The sequence below is a fragment of the Lactuca virosa genome, chromosome 6 (assembly GCF_052849685.1).
Source record: "Lactuca virosa cultivar CGN04683 chromosome 6, Lactuca_virosa_CGN04683_v6, whole genome shotgun sequence".
Classification (NCBI taxonomy): Eukaryota; Viridiplantae; Streptophyta; class Magnoliopsida; order Asterales; family Asteraceae; genus Lactuca; species Lactuca virosa.
The window spans coordinates 264600814-264621258 of record NC_136431.1 but is presented as its reverse complement, the minus strand read 5'-3'; the positions used below and the strand labels follow the sequence as shown (position 1 = coordinate 264621258).

Here is a 20445-nt window from a genome sequence, read left to right as displayed (position 1 = left end):
CTCATTCTCATTCTTACAGAATACGATTATCAAGAACACATTTTGACATAATGAGAATCATAAAAAAAGTTCATAATACCCTTATAAATGATTTAATTAGAGAAAATGCGTGATAATGATAATAGTTATTTGATGTTGAACACGTTCACATTACCAAATAACAAATTCTCTTAGTCATTCTCACAAAATAGCATTGTCCACATATTTGCACAATAGATGTTCATCCATATATGAACCTAACTCTCTCTCTTTCTCTCCTTGTGTGTGTGTATATACATATTTGCGCACATATATATATATATATATATATATATATATATATATATATATATATATATATATATATATATAAGAATACAGGTAATATAACATAATTAATTAATAACAAATGTTTATTATACAAAAACTAAATTTATAATTAGTCATAAACTATGCAATAATTTTTAGTGTCTGTTAATGAATAATATAACATTATATATTGTGTTTGACTATTCATGGACATCATTACAAATGGTATTAGTTTAGTGAATTGGTGAACCAAGATCAGGGCAATAAATACGATTTGATGTTGCATTAGAGATGGCCTTGGTTGACTCTCGCAACTTCTTTTCCTCATAAAGCAATTTTGCAAATCTACAAGCATATGAGAATTGCATTAGGGAGGTTTGTAGTTGAAAACTAAGGGTGTCAAATATATACCATAGAAAACCAATCAACCAAACTAACTTGTTATAAAATATTTTGTAGTCAACTTGTTTGGTTGGTAGTATCGTACCAAATGAGTAATTTTGATACGGTAATGGTTTTGAATTTTGAATAAAAGGTAGTACCATAGCAACCAATTCATTATATATATATATATATATATATATATATATATATATATATATATATATATATATATATATATATATATATATAGTTTAGGTTCTAAGGAAAAAACCCTAAAAACCACAAAAATAAAAATACTTAGAGATCTCAAAACTTTTTTTTAGTTTATATTCTTAAAAATCGCAGGTTTTATTATAAATTCGCTGAAAAGTTTTTCGAAAAAAAAAACAAAAAAAAAATCGATTTTTTAATTTTTTTTTTTCAACGAATTTATAATAAAACCTGCGATTTTTAAGAATATAATGTGATCTCTAAGTATTTTTTATGCATTTTTATGATTTTTAGGGTTTTTTTGTTTTCCATATAACCATTTTCCAAATGAGTTTTGGGTTAAAGTTTAAGGGCTTGGCCGATTATTCACGATCATTTACGATTACTTAGTAGTCACAACTAGGCATGTAAACTGGATTGAAACCGAAAAAACCAAAAACTGAATAAGAACCTAAGAACTGAAAACCGGACCAAATACTATTATTCGGTTCCAAGTTGTTCGGTTCTGGTTTCGATTCGGTTCTACTAAGAAATATATTGTCTAAGAAGGTGTTTGGAATCAAACCGTACCGAATCGAACCGAAACCGAAAAGACCGAAAACTGAATAAGGCATAAACTAAAAACCAAATACCACTATTCGGTTCCAAACGGTTCGGTTCCGATTCCGGTTCCGATTCTACTTTTTGGTTAACAAACTCATCCCTATTCGCAATCATTTAGGCATTTACCATGCTTAAATAAAAAATTAGAAAGTTAATTAATAAATTTAGAATAATAACAAATAAAATCTTTTGTATAAGACAAAATAACTTATGTTCTTGTTCTCAATGTTGAGATAAATATCTTCAATTATAGTTAATAAATTCAAAAAACTTTCAAACAACTAGTGATGATTAAATTTAAAAACTTGTACATATTATCAAATCAAACGATGCAAATTTTTTAAGCAACTCTAGTTGCATGGTACACTATACGGTTTGAAGGAAGCATATTTGGTAGCATATCATCTTCATCATATTCAAAACTGACAAGGTAAACTAGTAGTAGGCTTTTCGTGATCGACCTAGAGTTTTTGACCAAAATAATGTTATTGAAAAAAATATTTACCAATCTAATATAGTTTCAAAAATATTTACCAAACTAGTGTTTTTTTTATTTTCTTGTATTTTTTGAGTTTTTCATATTGTTTTTATTTTATTTAAATATCAGTTTTTTTTTTCTTTAATTTCAGTTTTTACTGATTTTTTTAAATATCAGTTTTTTATTTTCTTTATTTCATTTTACTTTTTTTTAAATATATGTTTAACATAATATGGGAAAAAAAACACATAATTTCATGCATTATATCGTCAATTAAAAAAAAAGTAAAACAGTTATGGACTTCAGTAAGAAAAAAAGAACACCTTCTTACTTTCTCGCTACAAGAAATATCGGTATTAGCGGCAACCCTTTTAGCGGCGACACCGGCTATTAGCGGCGACATGTAATTGACGCGTTACATGTCGCCGCTAAAGGTGTCGCCGCTAATGATGCTACATTGTCGATCCGCGTCAAATCAACCATGTCCGTTCGATCTGCTTTTCATCCAACGGTGGGAAATGAGGAAAAAGGGCGCTGTGTTTTCCCTCCAGGGGTGTCGCTGCTAAAACCCTAGCGTCGCCGCTAATACTCGTCGCAGATAACCCCCCCACTGCGTCACTTTTCTTTTCGTTCTGCTTCCTTTCACTCCTCCAACGATTACCGACGACTGCACCTCCGACGACGACCTCGTTTGCGCCACAGGACTCGTCTCCGGCAGCCATTACCGCCGGCCACCAGTGGAGCTCCATTATTACCGGCGACCACACTCATTTCCGGCGACAAAAGTTCGATTTAAGGTCCGATTTCTTCCCTATTTTCTATTCAACTTATGTTTTGGAGTTTTCTTTACTGGTTTTAAGTGTTTAATTTAATGTTTTTTGAACCCTTGTCGGAAAATCTACTTCTGCCGAATCTGTTGCCGGAAAACTGGATTTCTTACCGGAAAATCGCTAAATTACACTAGCACAGGTTCCTTTTCATGACTTTTGAAATTATATATTTGATTTGTATGTTATTTGTATGGTTATTATTTGGAATTTGGAATGAATTGTCGCCGGAATTGTGTTTGTGTGTTATTTGTATGTTTTTGTGTGTTATTTGTATGGTTATTATTTGGAATTAGGTTGCTATAATAGAAAAATAAGTATGATGCTATAATGAATATGTGTAGGAAAATGTTTATATGTATTTGTATGTATAGTGTGTGTATTTATGTATGTAATGTGTGAAAAACAAAGTGTGTATATTACAAAGAGTAATTTTCAAATCAAATTTAATATTTATGTGGTATTTTAGTTTTAAAATTATTCATAATCATAAATTGTTTTGTAAAACTATTAAATTAAATTTTCTATTATTAATTTAGATATTAAATATAGTTATAAAAAATATAGTTATTCATAATCATAAATTGTTTTGTAACTAACTTTTATTCATATTGTATTTCTATATTGTACATCTTTTAATTTTACAGGCTACAAATGAGGTTTACGTGGACGATATTCTTTGTTATGATGGCTGATATTATGGGCCTTGGTCACGGAGGTGATGGAGCTGGGGATCCACCATCTCCAGGAGGCTTTGGTCGCGGGCAACATGAACAGGATGGTAAGTTTTATTATGATATATTTATTAGCTATTTTAATTAATTTATTATAAGTTATCGTGACTAATATTTTTAATTGTATTTTTTCAGTCGAGCTTCCAAAGAAAAGAAGGGGCTTGTCAAAGAATATAGAGCTAGGAAAGTGGATAAGGGCAAACAAGGGAAAGACTGTGGATTTGAATTTTGACAGGGAGATCACATATTCCCCTGTCGGGAAGCCTGCCAATTGGTTCACACATGAAATTGGGAGGTATTTGTGGAACAACGTCCCTTTAAACGTATCTGGTTGGGACAATGTTTCCCCCGCGTTAAGGAATGCGACAGTTGTGCATCTAAAGGTAACTTGAATAATATTTTAAGTTTCGTTGTGATTGTTATTTAATTAACTAACTTTTTTGTATTTGTAGAATAAGTTTGATTTGGATAAGGTTAACTTGGATCCGGAGCGTGCACAATTGTTGCGGAGCATTGATTCTAGTCTTGCAAAAGTTTACAGAGGCCGAAAAAGTAAAGCCCATTCTTATTTTAAGGATATCGGGGGGCCTGCAAATATCCCAATGGCACTAAACAACCCCCCCAACGGTATGTCACCAGAAAATTGGGCGAAGGCAGTCGAACATTTTCAATCGCCCGAATTTTTAAGTCGTTCGGCGTCAAACAAAGAAGTCCGTGCAAAACAACTAGTTGTAAACAGAGGGGGGTCGAGCTCGTACAGTAATGCATGCTTCAAAGAAGTAAGTTATGATATATTTAAATGTTTATTTAAAGTATAATTAATCTATTTTTTTTGTTAAATAGGATATCACTCGAATCGAAGTATTCCGCAAGGCTAATTCCAATCGCCAAGGGGTGTTTTATAGTCCTGCAGTCGAGCAACAATACGTAAGTGGTTAATTTGTATTTTCATATAAGTGTTTATATCGTCAAGGGTATTTAGTAATCTATTTTTATGATGTTTATCATTTTTTGAAAATACAGAATGCTTTACTTCAGGAGATCAATCAACAAACCCAAGCTTCTTCTTCAGCAAGCGGTCTAACGCCAAGTGATACAAGAAAATGTTTTGAAAAAATATTGGGTGTTCGACGCGGACATATTAGAGGCATTGGGCGTAAACCCCCTACCGTTGTGTTTATGTACGATCAAGAACAACCGATGACACAAGAACCACCACAATCACAGGTAATTGTTTGTTTAAGTTGAAAAATATAATGCTATAATGCTATAATGATATGTTGGTAGTTTTTGAAAAATATAATACTATTATGATATATTGGTAATATATTTTGATTTCTTTGTAGATGGAAATGCTGCAAACGATACTGAAGGACCCGACATGTTCTGCGACATTAGAAGAGTGGTTTCGTTCATTGCCACCACCAAATAATGAACGAAATGATGAGAGTGATGGCGAGGAGTAGGAATTTTAGGATTTTATGAAATGTTTGTTTAGAATAATACTTTAATTAGGTTGTATAGACTAATATTTTTGATTGTGGATTAATATTTTATCATTGTTATATTGTTTTTGGTTGTGTATGGGTTAAATATAACTGATTTTATAAAATTGTAGATTTATATTTCATAAAATTGTAACAAAAAAAAATAAAATTAAAAGAGTCTTTTGCAGCGACGCTTTTAGCAGCGACATATAAGTATTAGCAGCGACACGTTTTTAGCAGCGACATATAAGTATTAGTAGCGACGCGTTTTTAGCAGCGACCGTTAAGTATTAGCGGCGACAAGAAGGGCATTAGCGACGAAGCATTAGCGACGACGTATTTGCGGCGACGTGTCGCCGCTAATACTTTTAGCGGCGACAACCTACTCTTTTGCGGCGACGGCTGTCGCCGCTAATACCAGTATTTCTTATAGTGTCTCTTTTGTAAATATAAATCAAAATAATAAATAGAACAAATCATCTTTGTGTACATGAAAATCATCCTCCTTAGTCCTTACTTAAATTACCTACGAGGTAGGTACAGTGAAGAAAAGGGAAAAACATTTTTAAATAGTTTTACTTGTGTATGTTTTTTTTAATACTTATATGAATATTATGTCTAATATGGATTTGTTTATTTTTCCTATTTCAAAAGAAATTGGAAAGGGTAGTTTAGTAATATATTATATTATTTTGATTTTCAGATTTTTGATCAGTTTTTAATACTAAACTGATTTAGTCTTAACCAAAATATAAAGTTCAACATATATGTAAATTTTATAATTTTAGAACGATATATATATATATATATATATATATATATATATATATATATATATATATATATATATATATATATATATATATATATATATATATATATATATATATATATAATTTTAAAATTTATAAAGATATTAATATAATATTGAAAGTTTGTAAAATATAAATGAAATTCACCCAAAATCATAAATCGACTAACATAACTTATTAAAAGGTCATCTTATCATTTTTAATATACGCTTAATAAAGATGTTTTGATATTATTTAAAAATGAAACATTGTGTCACTATTAAAAAAGATTTCTAGTGGAACGAGAAAAATCTATTTTTGATGATATTTTTTATATATATATATATATATATATATATATATTTTTTGCGACGTGTGCCAGTAATCAATTATACTAGCACAATTCATTAAAGTATCTTATTTTTGATTGATGATAATGCATGAAATTATGTGTTTTTTATATTATGTTAAACAAATATTAAAAAATAAAAAACTGATATTTTTAAAAAATAAAAGATAGTAAAAAACTAATATTTAAATTCAATAAAAACAACAAGAAAAATTGAAAAATATAAAAAAAAAATGAAAAAAAACACTAAATTTGGTAAATATTTTTAAAATGGTAAATATTGTTTTCAATAATACTATTTTGGTCAAAAACTCTTTGACCCCCTACGCGAGGAGATTTGGTATAGGTTTAATATATCTCGTTTAGATGGTGCGGTTTTATGTATGCATGTATGAAATAATAATAATAATAATAATAATAGAAAAAAGGATAGTTTTTTAATTGACGTTTTATGCCTAATTAAATTACTCACCGTTTGAGAGCTTTGGCATTCGTATCCCCATTTCCCATTGGCTCAGACAGTCCTGTCTTTAGATTTACTCTTGAAGTTGGCTTGTTCAATAAGTTTTCAGCAATTTCCACGAGTTTCACCATGTTCTCTTTGGTCGCAACATCCACTGACGCCTCATTGCCATCTAATGTATCTTCCTGATGTATTTAAGCATATATGTATGAAGTTAATTATATATATAGAATACTTTTAAAGTAATTAGTTATATTAATGAATAGAACTCGAAAAGTTAATTAAGCTTAATTACTTGGATTCGAAAGTAATTTTCTTGGGAATGAACAGCTTGAAAGAACACAGAAAGATGACCATCAACCATATCTCCACTTGCTTGAGTGAACACGTCAATAATTGGGGTGGAACCACTATGAACCAACCAACCTAATACACCCCAATGGGATGCCATCTTTGCGTTGTATTGGTTCGTTATCTTTGTTGCACCCGTTCCTATCGAGATCAAAAGGAAGCGACCATAATCCGTAGGTTTAACAGGGAAGAAATCAGGATGCTTGCTGAACACTTGTTTCGTGACTTGGCTTATTGCAACCAGTGCCTAGAAACAAAATTCCAAATAGTAAGTTTTTTAACATAAAATATCTCATTTATCTGTTACTAGTATTAGACAAATTATGTAATTATATATGTACCGGATTATTAGCAGCGACACCACCATCAACAAGATTAAATTCTTCACTGTTTCGTCCATCTTCATTGTCGTTCTTAAAGTAATATGGAGGAAAATAGGTCGGAGCTGCGGATGTTGAAATGCATATATCTGATAACTGAGCATTGTAGTATGGATTAACTTTCGCCTGTTAACATAACAAAATTGGTTAGCCAAGCCTCGAAAAAGAGTTAATTTGCTGTGGATCATATGACTGCTAGCAAATGGTCGATCTTTGAGTTTTGTTGCTAGAACATGTTAAAATGGTTTTTAATAGGTAGATCGAAACCTCATAAGTTGAGAAAATGAGGGGTTGCAGACGTTGGATGTCAAATGTAGGAATGACTATATTGGTTAAGGTTTCGTTCAAACGAGTGTTTCCCAACTTCTCCTTTATGAGCTTCCGAATATAATTCCCATCGTACTTTGGTCCAATAAGCATTTTCGCACTCTTCATGATGGATCCCCATGCACCCCTATATTAATAGAAATCAATATTAAAAACTCAATTTGGTCATATATGTTGCACCAAAGTTATGGAAATTAAGAGAAGATAAATATGAGTCAAAGGGTTTACAGACCTTTGTTGAGGAAATATTTTAGGGCCATGTTCCATATAGAAAGGTACGATATCTTTGGCTGCATAGAGAGGTCGGTTTGTTTGGTTTGGAGCTGTTAACATGGCTGACACAAGACCACCTGTGCTAGTTCCTGCAACTACATCGAAGTAATCTGCAAGTCTTGCATCTTTTCCATCCAACTCCTACACAATAATAACATAATCCATTAGCCATGCATGCATATGTGAGTGTAATTTAGTACCTGAACTCTAGAAATATTAAACGAAAGAAACGAACTATGATTAAGATCGATCACATGTTTCATTTTTCAGTTTCCAGTAACCTCTATATTTACCTGTAGCTGTGATTCGAGGAAAGCAAGTATAGTGGCTGGAATGATCCCTCTTATACCACCTCCATCGATGCTAAGAATAGTTATAAGTTTTCCATTATTGGGTGATGCGTTTCTCAATCCCTTCTCCATTGATGTAACAAAATGAGCTTGGTTTTGTGTAATAAAAGGTATCTGACGTAAGAAACTTATAAAAAGTATGTGATTTCACTTGAACAATAAAAAGAGTGCGTTTTGAATGGTGTATTAATTCGTAGCAATTTATAGACGTCTAATTTGGATATTGAAGAGTCTGTGCTCATGCCACGTAAAGATTTGCATGGTAGTGTTTAGTTGTGTGAAAAGTCGTATTTTATCGTTTAGCATAACAGTTCAAAGTATTTGGCCCTTACTGACGTAAAAGCCAAGAAAGACGCCAAGCACGTTTGGGTTTGGTTTATTTTAATAGTTTTAGTTAACTAGCATGATTACAACTTCTATTTAATTAATGTAGAAATATTTTTCGGAACGCTTATTTTAAATGTAGATGTTGAGCTGAAATCATAGAAAAAGTTTGAGCTTATGTAACATAAAGGCTAAACGTGTTTTCATGCGTGAGAAGTTGTCCTTTATTTTATTTTTTATTTTTTAACACAATAACTAATTCCACGTTTATAGCCAAACATTGGCCGAGTCCTTTAAAAACATTAGTGGTACATCGGCCATGTTTGGTCTATCTCGTGCATATAATTCTTATCTTGGTTAGTAGTTGCTATTTAAAATTAATTAATCTTTTTGATTTTGGTTGGCAAGATATATATAATATTTTGTTTGAGTTAAATATTAAGGGGCAATTTGCACATTCTTTGGTGTAGAAATTTGTGATAAAAAATAAAAAATTGATATGCTTATCCATACCAATCAACAAGAATGTCTTTTCTTCTTTCTTCTTAAGTTGGTCAATAAACACAAAGAGAGGGAAGGGAAAGTACTGTCGGTCATGGAATGTCGATCAAAGGAAGGGATATGAGTCTAATTTATTCAGGATATAATTTATCTTTATGAGTGACCCCATATTGTCATATATAAATGACAATATAATTAATTATTTGTTCATTACCCACAAAATCCATCAGAATTACAGTTGTATTAGGGACAATATCAATCACCTATACATACATCGGTAAATTTGTAGCATCTTGTCATTTTACGTCCACTTGTTCAGATATTATTGAACTTAGGACATGAAGGAATTAATTCTCATATGTGATGGCATGCTGTGAGCGATAAATAAATAATGACGAGTCTAAGTAGATGTGTTGGAACCCAATATGCAAAGCATATTGAGTGAATCTATGATACCAAGCCTGAGGGGCCTGTTTGAAGTCGTATGTAGATCACTGCATACGATAGACTTGATCTGTAAAATGAGGGTTTAAAAAACTAAGAGTTTGTTTTATATAAAGGGTCACTTCAAGATACCGTCGGAGAAATGAATTATTCATATCCAACTGGTGGATGGGCTAGTACCGAGATATTAGTAAGTATGAGGGTATTATGAATGGTAGCCACTTTATCAACAAATCTTAAGGTCTGGTGGATGGGCTAGTACCGAGATATTAGTAAGTATGAGGGTATTATGAATGGTAGCCACTTTATCAACAAATCTGAAGGTCTGGTCACAGTTGATATACCATGACATGCCTTATATATGGCAAGAGATTTATCTAAATGATGTTTGGGGGGGGGGGGGAATAACCACATAGATCGAACCATATTGACCCTAATGGTGTAGGAACAAAAATCCAAGTTTTGTTCGAGATAATGCATGATATTACTTATTTGTGGTTGTTCTTTAGTTTGGGTGTTGTAATGCATGTAGGTGAGACTGTGGACATGAGATATAGTAAATTGTCAATATCGCTCAATATGTTTGATAATCCCGCTTCAAGCATAGGAATTCATGGAGTGAGTAGGCCAAGGTGGATGAAAATGAGGTGGGGGTTCGATTTGAGCAGTATCCAAGGCAGGGAAGGGAGGTGGAATGGTGGGCGGTGAACGAGAATCAAGAACGTCATGTAACATAAGGGATGGCTCAGAGAGATCTTCTAAGAAGGTGTATGGGACGGGAGAAGTCAGTGTGACTGAGCCAAATAGGAAAATAAATACATCAAATACAACATGTTGATAGATAACAATGCGATAGGAGGATACATCTTGGCAACGATATTCCCAATGATGAGAATGGTATCCTAAAAGACACAGTGGATGGTGTCTAGTTTTAATTTTTGAGAGATAGTGATACGACAAAAGAAAAAACATCAAAAAGTTTAAAGATGGTTGTGTATTGGGTGTTTTTGAAATAGGAAAAAATTAGGGGTTTCATTTTGGATGCAGATTGATGGTAAGATAATAAGGAGACGTGTCGCCATATGAAGGGATTCCACCCAATATGTATGAGGAATGTGCATGAGAGTAGAATGAAAGAGTGTGCACCATATTGTTGAAGGTATGAAACATGCGTTTGGATTTCCTGTTTTGTTGGGAGGTGTAAGGACATGAGAAACAAAATTGAGTTCCATTGGTGGAATATAGTTTATGAAAATTTTTATTATTATATGTACCTTCGTGGTCGCATTGGAAAGATCTCATGGTTGTTTGAAATTGTGTTTTGACATATTGAAACTAATTCAATTAATTTGGCAAAGACATCATATTTTTGTCTTAATGGAAAGCCCAAAGATAACATGTGTGGTGATCCAAAAAAAACTACATAATATCAAAAACCACTAACACTAACATTTGGTCCATATATCATAGTGAATTATTCTAAACATATGTGAAACATACAACCTGAAATAACAAACGGAAGCTTTGTGTGCTTTTCGAAATGACATGATTGACAAAATTTATGAAATACCATTAGTACAAGAAATAAATGTATTTAAAACTATAGACTTCAAAACTTGGTCACGAAGATAGCCTAATCTTTGGTCTCATGCGGAAGGACTCGAGGAGACAAACTCTTGCAGAGTGGAAGGAGTGACTAGATAAAAATGGCCATTACAGTCGCATCAAAGTAGTGGTCAGTGTGTCCAGTAATCCGTGAAAATAAACCCCAAATCATCAAATTCAATATAGCATTTATCGTGTTTAATGAATTGATAAACATATATAATGTTTTTAATAATAGAGGGTGTGATAAGGAGAATATTGAGGTATAGGGGATGATATAGATTTATGCATGGAAAAGATGTGTGTCCGGTCATGACTACATGCATGAAAGAACCATTACCAACTAGGACCAAATGAGTATCTAGTTTATTAAGATCAATATTTAGTATACCTGCATTTACATGTACATCATTGGTTGCCCCAATGTCCATGAACCATTTGTTTGTACTTGAGACGTCATTTAAAGACTTAGTGTTGAAGAATTCACGGAAAGCTGGTGAGTTGCCCTTTTTTGGACCAAGACCATGGGTTTACTATTGTGTTTGAGTCAGAATAATCAGAACCGACCATATGAGTCGACGAAGTGTTGTTGTCTAAAAGTTCGTGGTAGGTGGAGTAGGTTTGGCCCATTATGTTGATGTCAAGAAGGGTGTCATTCAGCCCATCAACTTGTTGTTACCACTATAACGACTGTTGTGGGTGAGGTTGTTGTCGACTATTTAATGGTAGGACAAAAATCCATCCATAGGGCTGGTTCATGGTGGCTGACGGTTGGAGCTACTAGTGACGTTGCTACTATTGTTGGAAATAGTTGTTTCCATGTCTGTTTCCTCGGTTTTAAGAGTTACTTCCATGTGATTCACAAGTGTTTCTGGCATGTAAAATGATAGGCAGTGAGGATTTTTCGATGTGATTTGTGTTGTTAATGAGCGAGGATCAGACACCCATTGTTCTTCCATAATGAGCATTGATCGAGTCTTTACAAATATGGGAAGCGAGGAGTGGTACCATATGATGTTGGCTAACGAATTAAACTTGGATTATAAGTTATTTATCGAGTAAACCAAGTGTTTGTCAGGAATTGCATATTTCAGGCTAAGATTGGCAAGCAAATCCACTAAAACTTTGATTTTGGTGTAGTAGGAAGAGACTAAGAGGTCACCTACCCATGACGATGCCGGAGGTCGCTTGTAACGCCCCAATTTTCACAACAAAAATTTCAATTTTAATCTCATATAAAAGGAACCATTTGTTAAGTAATATTATAAAAACCATTTGTTTTAAAAGTCTATATTCCAAATCAGAGTATGATCATAAGCGCGAAATCACAAATAATAGAATTTGTTGATGTGTGTACAGTCACGCCTTCGCCTTCCCACGAACTGATAAAGTACCAGAAAAAAATTAATCTACAACTGTAAGCCAAAACTTGGCGAGTTCCCCAAAATATCCAACATAACAATACACATACAATGCATGCACACACGAGCCTACAGTCTGATTGGACCACCTCGCAAGGCCTACATTACACCTAGACCACTCTCCTTGGGCCTACAGTTTGTCTAGACCACCTCGCGCGACCTACAGTACACCTGGACCGCTCGGGTCTCTTGGCCTACAACACAAGCTGGATCGTCTCAACCCAACCAAAATATGTCGACATATGTAAATAGACAAACAATAACCATCAAACACAGATAATCATAACATATCTACCAGACAAACAGATCACTACAACATAACAACATCCTACACACAAGGATACATACTACAATACAAAGTATAGTGAGAAATCTCACCTAAGACAACAAACACAGAATAAAACCACATAAGTATATAAGATTGGTTTCCAGCTCTTAGGACACATACAATCACATAAATAATCCTTACAGATATTACATATTGATACTTTATAATATACTTCTTATTCACTTGTATTATCGTAGTAGCAATTGATTTTGTGGGTCATTAAACCTCACTCAACCCCCAAACCCATTAAAGATTGATTTTAATTCTTATAATACATTTCCTTAGCTTTTCATAATGTAGGACACATTCTCTAGTTAGTTTTCTATTAAACTCCAAAGATTGCACATGTTGATTATAAGATTCGTCCCCTTTTTCTGAAGCAATAAGGGAAAATGGTCATCAGCACTGAGAAACATTCCATTGAAAAATTATATGACAAAGTAGACCCTTTCAAATAAACTTAGCCCTTGGGGTCATGAAATTTAGATTTTTCTAAATTTAGTTACGCATTTTATAAAATGACTAATGAAAACAACATTTTTCTAGACTAACCTGTAAGAAATGCCAATTCCATCTAACTTAGGAATGGAATCAGACCAAACCCAATTTATCATAGAAACTAAACATCATTATTAATATTTAGGGAAAGCCTCATTAAAATGGAGCTACCTAGATTTAGTTATGATTTTTACAAAAAGACCAAAGTGACTTGTAAAATTTTTAGACCAACGTCTATTCCAAGTGAAAACTGTACAATTGAGCCTAGAATCAGGTTAATTCATTAATATGGGTGAAATTAGACATTCATACCTTTCCAGTGATATATTTCTTGCATAATTTGGATCACCCAATGATTTTATATGATTTTTCAAATTCAGAAACAATTTCAGGATTTTACAAAATAATTGAGTTTAAGCATACATTCCACTTAACTAATTAAGTCCTTAATAGTTTAGTCTAAAAACAACCAAAATAGTTAAAAGTGATCATAAACCAACTATTTTCGATAACAAATAGTAAATGACTCAATCGATTAATAGCTTGGGTAAATTGACTAAAAAACATTACTATTCTTCATATTAAGCTCATAAGAAGAGGTTTAAGGGTTTAATCTTCAACTAAACCCCATTAAGCACCTAATGACCTAAAACTTGGCTGGAAAAAAGGTTCACGTCAGCTCCCATGGATTGGTGGTGATATGGTGGTCCAATGGTGGTCATTAATTGCAAAAAACTTCACACCAAGCTCACTTTCATCAAAGGAAGAAGGTCAAGAACTTAAAATGAAATAATTACAATGTTGAACACTCTAACCATAGATTTGATGCACAAAGGAACCTCGCCACCACTTAGGTGCTACAACTATATTCCTGCAGCCACCACCACTGGCAACTGTGATGGTTGTGGTGGTTCTTGGTGATGGTGTTGAATAAGCAAGGGGAAGAAATAAGGTAAGAGTTAAAGAAGTAATAGCTACCAACCATGGATGCCAAGCATCACCACCACTGTCTTCCTCCTCCTACGTCTTCTCCGACAAGCTCAGGCGATGGATTCTGATGACAAACGCAACTCCGACAATGGCTGCTTCGGGCTCTTTTTTCTCTCCCTCTCTCTTGGTCTCTCTCTCTCTAGCCTCAAAAACTCACACAAACTAACCTATGGTTTTCTTGCTACTAGTGGTTTAAAAGGAAGAAAACGAGAGGAGCCGTCTTCCCTTCCGTATTCTGTCACAAAAGAAAAGACGACACAAACTTGTAATATTTGGCAACCTTGGTCCCTGAGGATTGCCATTCTTTCCAAACATACCCTTAACCGAAATTACTATACTAATCAGGTTTCTAAAAATTGCACTTTAACCCCTAGACTATAAAAATCTTATTTATTTAGTTAATTATTATTAAAACCATATTATTATTATTATTATTATTTATTTATTTATTTATTTATTTATTCAATTTTTGATTTTTCTTAAAAAATATTTGTCTAAGCTTATTTAAATCAATGATGAAATCATTTAAGCCTCCTAAATTCTTTTTATTAATAATTAAATTGCAAACAAATTCTTATTTTCGTTCATTTAATAATTCCTAAAAGCCATCCCAATATTAAGTAATTAAATGAAAAAGTGGGTGTTACATTGCTATCAATCTACATTCTTTTTGTGTATTTGTTATTGCGAAATAAGGTCACTAGGGTGGGTTCAAACTTGGAGAGAGGTGGTGTCCTTCTTGAGTGTTAGAAATATGCTTCTATTTCTATTCGCGATTTAGGATCAAAGCACTAGGAAATTCCGAGATCGTGATTTACACTTTCAATCGAAGTATTTGGGTGGTACTCCCAAATCCTCAATTGGATAATACTCAAAAGTTTGAGAACAAGAAAGAGAATGAGAAGTTTTGTTTTTTCCGTTGAGTTCTTCAACGTAAAGTACCATTCGTATATCTAAGTTTAACCAAAAATTGCTTAAATATGTCAATTGGTTGAAAACCGGCATAAGGCAATGACGAGCGGTCGTTGTCGCGTCAAAAATAAACCTTATTTCCACTAATCTAGCGAGTGGTAAGTAAGGGTCGGATCCAGAGGAGCTTATGGTTAATAGTTTAGTTACTATTTTGATTTAACGATAAAGAAATAATGATTAATTTGAGATTTATAAATATGATGACAAACAAAAAATATATGATTTTAATTCAATTAAAAAAAATGATCGCTTCCGGTTTCAGAATTAATAATTATATGAATTAGAAATGAGTGTTATTAATTTTTCATAGTCGATTCAATTAAAGTCTAAGTCCAAAATAGAAAATAAGTGTAACCGCACCCTCCGTCCTACACACCGCTATTGGATGATTTGGCACGGTGGGGAGATCACTTAAAATTATTTTAAACTTGGAATAATTAATTGATAAATGAATAAAATAAGTGTAACGATTTTATAATGTTAAAAACATAAACAAAATCCACAAATAATATTCAACAAATTCAAATGTTCACACCCAAAAATAATACAATAAGTAAGAATTAAAACCTACTCCCGGTTGCGATCACGAGAGGATTTAGCCGCACATTGTAGACTTATACAAACTCATATTTGTATTCTTGAATTCTTGATGTCTTGATTTTGAATCTTGAAAAGTCTTGAATCTTTGATGGCTTGAATTCTTTGGAAAAAGAAAAGAATTTGGAAGACTAAAATTCTTCCAAAAAAATATAGAAATTTCCTAAAGAAAGTGGTGGTATGAAAATAGGTTGGTATAAGAGGTATATGAAGTATGTAAGAGTGTATGAGTGTGTAAGAGAGTGTGTAAGAATGTAAGAGGTGTGTTGAAATGGTGATTTTGAGGTGGTATTTATAGTGAATTTTTGGAAAATTAAATACCAAAAAGAATGAAATAAAGCTAGGAATATTAAGCTTTTAGATTGGATCTAAGATCCAATCTAAATCTCATGAAAAAGAATTCAAAAGAATTAAAAAGATGGAATTATTTGGTTTTGTTGGAAAGAATTTGGGTTTAAAATAGGAAAAGTGGTGAAAAAGTGGTTAAAATTGGTTGGAAAGTGTTTAAAAGATAGGAAAACCCGTAGGTTCAGCACATGGCACAAGTACTTGGAGCTGGCATCAAAACGGCGTCGTTTAGGGCCATTTTTCGCGGGTCCAGATCGGGTCCGAGTTGGGTCGAGACGCGGATCTTCTGTGAGTAGAAACGGGGCGGCAACGGGGCGGGTCGGATCCGGATCAAATCGGATATGGATCGGACGACGTCATCGATGACGTCACGTGCGGATTAAAAGCGCGGATCCAACCCGGGTCGGAGCCGGGTTTCACTGTGAGTGCATCTGGATTGCGGGGCGGTCTCCGGATCGGGCTCGGATCTTCGGATCTGGGTCGCGAGCTTTTGGGCTTCCGGGTTTGGGCTCCGGGTTTGGGCTCATTCCGAATTTTTCCTTTTATATATATATATATATATATATATATATATATATATATATATATATATATATATATATATATATATATATATATATATTTTGTGAATTAAATTAAATTAAATTAATTTAATTAATATAAATTTTTTTTTAGAAATTAAATAATTAATTCCCAATAATCTATTTTAATTAAACCTCATTAATTAATTTAAATTCTTTTTATTTTTATTTAAAAAAAAACATGATTTTTATATATTATTTTTATTTTGATTTTATTAAAAATACATTTAATTAAATTAAATTATTTAGAAAATAATAAAATTATTATTTCCTAAATAAATCATTTTAATTAAATTATAATTATTTTAAAAATATAATTTTTCATTTTTTTTTTATTTTGTTTTCTCGTCTTTCCAAACCCGAACATCTTCAATTCTTTTGTTTTCAATCTTGATTTCTCTTCGTGTAATTCCTTGAACTTCTTTTTGCATCTTTTTGTACCATTTTCATCATATTTACCACCTACAAACTTAATTCAAATACATGTCAAAGTAGCACCATTCTTAGATAAAATCGGTTATTTTACATAAATTATAGTATATTAAGCGTGATGTAAAATATACCGATCAAACCTCCCCAACTTATCTCTTTCTCGTCCCGAGAAAGATCCAAATGTAATTGATTAGCGTGCTAGAAAACTTCTTTGATGTTTTTGAAAACTAAAGATATGAATTATAAACTAGTTTTCACATGGAACCATAACAGAATTAAATAGCACCAATCAATACCACCTGATCAAGATATAGCAACAAATGAGGTCACATTTCTTTCTTTGAAGTGGAGACGTGTTTCAAGGTCGATTTAAAGATATCGCTTTACCATAGGCTTGATCTACCTCTACTTAGTGACTACTTAAATAGCAATCAAAAGGACTTTCATGTTGTAATGTTCGGCTAAGGGTAGGGTAGGGATGTTTTTGGATTGGTGACTTGGGTCTTTTAGACTTTAAGAGCACAACAAAGATAATTATTATAACTCGATAAATACAATACAACTATATACAAACATTAATAACATCTACAACTTATCTAAAATGACTCAAAACGTTTAGATAAGACAAAAATCTTTTTGGATTATGTTCAATTTAAAAATCATGACATTATTTGAATATGTCATTTCAAATTAAATTTTTATTATTAACAAAAACACAAAAGTTATTCAAAGTAAAATGCTTGGTTCTGGCTCTCTCTTTTTTTTTTTTTTTTTTTTTTTTTTAAACAGCAAAACCCCAAAGTGTATATATATGGACTCAACTTGAAACAAAAATTGCAAACGTTTACAAACATATAAAATATTTCTAACTAACCTTCACTAACGCTATACTTTTATTTTTATTTTTATTTTTATTTTTATTTTTTTATTTATTTTTATTTTTATTTTTTATTTTTTTTGAACACAACAGATATATATCAAAATATGGAAGCTCAAACTTTAGATTTGTTTCTAAACTTTGATTTTCTAAAAATAACAAATAACACATAAAAAATCTCACATCATACAACTTTAAACTTAGGCTTAGATTTTCTAAAAATGTCGAAAATTTGTGTAAAATGTTTCGAACAACGTTAATTTCTTGATATCTAACCTTAAGTTTATAAAACTATAAATACTTACACAAAAAAAGAGAACATTCAAATAAAGGGGTAACTGTCTTCTTTTTCAATTTATATATATATTAAACCAATTTTTTAGAACCAAGCAAGAGAAATTTTCTGAAATTTCACAATTTATTTGACTCGCTAAAATATGAACAATATATATAACAAATACATACACGGAAATGATAAAACTTTGCTTATAAAGTCGAAAGACATGGTAGGAAAGTGTTTGGGATATGGCTTAAATCTGCTTAAGAAACGAACAGGCTAAGGCTCAAAGTGGTTAACAACAGGGATTTTAAATACAAATGGGTAGTCTTAAGGGTTAATTGGCTAAAAATAAAAATAAATGAATTGCCTTTATCATTTTGATATTCAGTATTCTTAAAATAGAGTTAAAACAAGTTCTAGAAAGCTGATCTACTGCATGAAATGTATCAGTCTGTTACGGTCCACTTTCTCACTATTATGCATCCTATTGTTTGTTTCTATATCCATACAAGTAATACTAATTGGTGCTTCAAAATGTTTTTTTTTTTTTTTTTTTTTTTTTTTTTTTTTTTTATGTTTCTTGCTATAATTTGGTAAAAGCACACTAACATACTAACACAATTACATTCTTTCCTTTTTGGGATAATTTCTTATTTATATTAAAAAAAATCACACAAAACAAACAAAAAATCGAGATCACCTGATAGTTCTTGGTAGAGGAGGCTTTTATATCTTCAAAAATAGGAGAAAAATGTTGAATTTTTTTTTCTTGTTGGGCTCCATCAAAACCAAAAATTGCAGCATATTTGGTTTGTCGCCTTTTTCTCATTTAAGTATACCTCCCCAACTTTAAACTTTGCATCGTCGTCGATGTAAAACACAAAAGAAAACCATAAAACAATAAAATGAAATAAACCACAAACACACCAAATAAAATAAATCCATCAATTTCGCTGAGGATCGCGATTGCACTTGGCATGTGCAACAAGCCTTTTAAACCCCTAGGTTACCCTAATGGACGAGTGAAGTCTCGTGAGGGTTTGCAGTGAACATACCCACAAAGTTCTCGGGTTGCCTCCCGAAGTAGCGCTAAGTTTAACGTCTTCAGCCAGACGTGTTACCTCGAAGCAAAAACTAGATGACGTAAGTGGGTTGTTCTTGTAAAAAGTCAACCCGTTCTACTTGTACCTCATGTCGTGTGGCGGATGAAATATAGGGCTTGAGACGATGCCCGTTTACTTTGAATGACTCACCGCCTTTTTCATTTTTGATCTCAATCGCTCCGTGAGGTGTGACATCAACTACTTCATATGGTCCTGACCATTTGCTTTTCAATTTCCCGGGAAAAAGCTTTAACCGTGAATTAAATAGCCACACTTTTTGTCCTTTTTCAAAAGTTTTGATCTTTAATTTTGCATAGTGGAATGCTTTCATCTTGGACTTATATGTGACAGCATTATTGTATGCCTCATCCCGGAGTTCTTCCAGTTCACTCAATTGTAGTTTTCGTTCCTTTCCTGCTTGATCATACTCCAAATTTACTTCTTTGATGGCCCACAATGCTCGATGTGCTAACTCAACCGGTAAGTGACATCCTTTTCCATAAACAAGTCTATAAGGGGTTGTGCCAATCGGTGTTTTGAAAGCAGTCCGATAGGCCCAAAGCGCATCGTCTAGTCGAAGTGACCAGTCTTTGCGGTCAGGTCTAACGGTTTTTTGTAAAATTTCTTTGATCTGTCGATTAGACACTTCCACTTGACCACTTGTTTGAGGGTGGTAAGGTGTGGCAATTCTATGATTCACACCATATTGTTTGAGTAGTTTGCCAAATTTAAAGTTTTTAAAATGTGACCCCCCATCACTGATGATCACACGAGGGATACCATGTCTCACAAAAATATTTTTCTTGACAAACTTACAAACAACATGGTGATCATTTGTTTTGGTGGCCT

The 20445-nt window shown here is 32.6% G+C and overlaps 1 protein-coding gene across 1 annotated transcript; it reads right to left on the bottom strand.

Moving 5' to 3' along the window:
- Window positions 1-521: 521 nt before the first annotated feature.
- On the bottom strand, window positions 522-11629 carry LOC145122504 (patatin-like protein 2). Its single transcript, XM_079058100.1, has 8 exons — window positions 11587-11629; window positions 8239-8342; window positions 7905-8086; window positions 7613-7799; window positions 7307-7471; window positions 6910-7212; window positions 6624-6799; window positions 522-633 (listed from the first exon to the last, which is right to left on the bottom strand). The coding sequence occupies exons 1-8, from the start codon at window positions 11627-11629 to the stop codon at window positions 522-524; spliced, it is 1272 nt and encodes a 423-aa protein (XP_078914226.1).
- Window positions 11630-20445: the final 8816 nt, after the last annotated feature.

What these genes read in the sequence shown, in the direction of transcription:
- LOC145122504 (XM_079058100.1), bottom strand. Translation starts at nt 11,629, where the DNA reads ATGACGTCTCAAGTACAAACAAATGGTTCATGGACATTGGGGC. An exon ending in TCATTTTCTCAACTTATGAG is followed by an intron (nt 7,472 to 7,612) that starts GTTTCGATCTAC and finishes TTATGTTAACAG; the next exon opens with GCGAAAGTTAATCCATACTA. An exon ending in GTGTCGCTGCTAATAATCCG is followed by an intron (nt 7,213 to 7,306) that starts GTACATATATAA and finishes TTTTGTTTCTAG; the next exon opens with GCACTGGTTGCAATAAGCCA.